General features: G+C 50.2%; 1 protein-coding gene across 2 annotated transcripts in view; it reads right to left on the minus strand.

Moving 5' to 3' along the window:
- The window catches only part of LOC100960020 (core histone macro-H2A.2), a 33343-nt gene that overhangs the window by 1523 nt on the left and 30793 nt on the right, over window positions 1–1027 (minus strand). The window contains exons 8-9 of one of the 2 annotated variants that reach the window (XM_003783599.3): window positions 977–989; window positions 686–711 (exon numbers count right to left, since the gene is read on the minus strand). The exons of the other annotated variant lie outside the window; for it this stretch is intronic. Coding sequence (XP_003783647.1) covers window positions 686–711; window positions 977–989 — 39 coding nt within the window. The remainder of the gene's footprint in view (window positions 1–685; window positions 712–976; window positions 990–1027) is intronic. 2 annotated transcript variants of the gene reach the window in all.

Here is a 1027-nt window from a genome sequence, read left to right on the forward strand (position 1 = left end):
TTTGGTGGGCCTGGGCTGGATTCGAACCTGCCACCTTAGGTGTATGTGGCTGGTGCCTTAGCCACTTGAGCCACAGGTGCCAAGCCTGAATACCTGGTCTTCATCAAAGCAAATATAGGTTTTATCAGCTCCTTCATAACTAGTTTACACGCTAACCTGATTGTTTAGTAAAGATCAAACATACATGGTCAAAACTGTCTTCATCATTCCTGTTCCATGCCCTTAACTCACATGCGTGTGCCAATGTACATGGAGCAGCAGTGACTCCGGGCAGGGTGGGGTTAGTGAAAGTTTGCTAAGGGCCCCAAGTGCCACAGAGCTATTGATAATGTGTCTTCTAGGGTCACAGCCAGAGTGGTCCTTCAGGGTCAGCCACCAACCCCTGGGGCAAGTCCAAGAGGGGCCTGCCTAACACAGATTCTTCTCACCTGCCCAGCAGTCCAGTCTGGGACAGCACTGCCTGTGTTCCCACCTATGACAGGATTCATCCTGCAGCACCTCTGGGCCTGGGCTGTGGATCCCAGTACTGGTTGGTTAGGCTGAGATGATTACAGCAGGAACCTCAGCCTCGTTATTTCCCTTCTAGCCTGCCCTTGATGCAGCTATAAATCATAGCTGTGACATAGAGTGGCAGCTCTCAAGACGAAAGGGTGTTCAAAATTAATGCAAGTAATTGCTTGGTGGCAAGCATGAAGGGAAGGGATACGTTGCCTGTGTGAACAGATATCCTCACTACGTACCTGAACAGTGCCCGGCTGGGGCTGTGACAAACCAGTCCTTTCCCTTAACCCCCTTCTAAGCAAGTTCTCAGAGATAGCCTTTCACTTCTCTGGGCATATTTCGCAAAGCCTCAGTCTCTTGGCACTGCTGCCCCCTGAACATCAGGAAATGCCCTGGGGATTCTGAAGCAGGTCAGGACTGGGGTCTGAGATTCTTCATTCTAGTAAGATAATGTTGCTGCCACTGGTCCTTGGACCACTCTTTTGAGTAGCATGGCCTTTGAGTCTGGTGTTCTCTAGTCATGTGT

This window comes from Otolemur garnettii, unplaced genomic scaffold (assembly GCF_000181295.1).
Source record: "Otolemur garnettii isolate 467f Iridium unplaced genomic scaffold, OtoGar3 scaffold00008, whole genome shotgun sequence".
Lineage (NCBI taxonomy): Eukaryota > Metazoa > Chordata > Mammalia > Primates > Galagidae > Otolemur > Otolemur garnettii.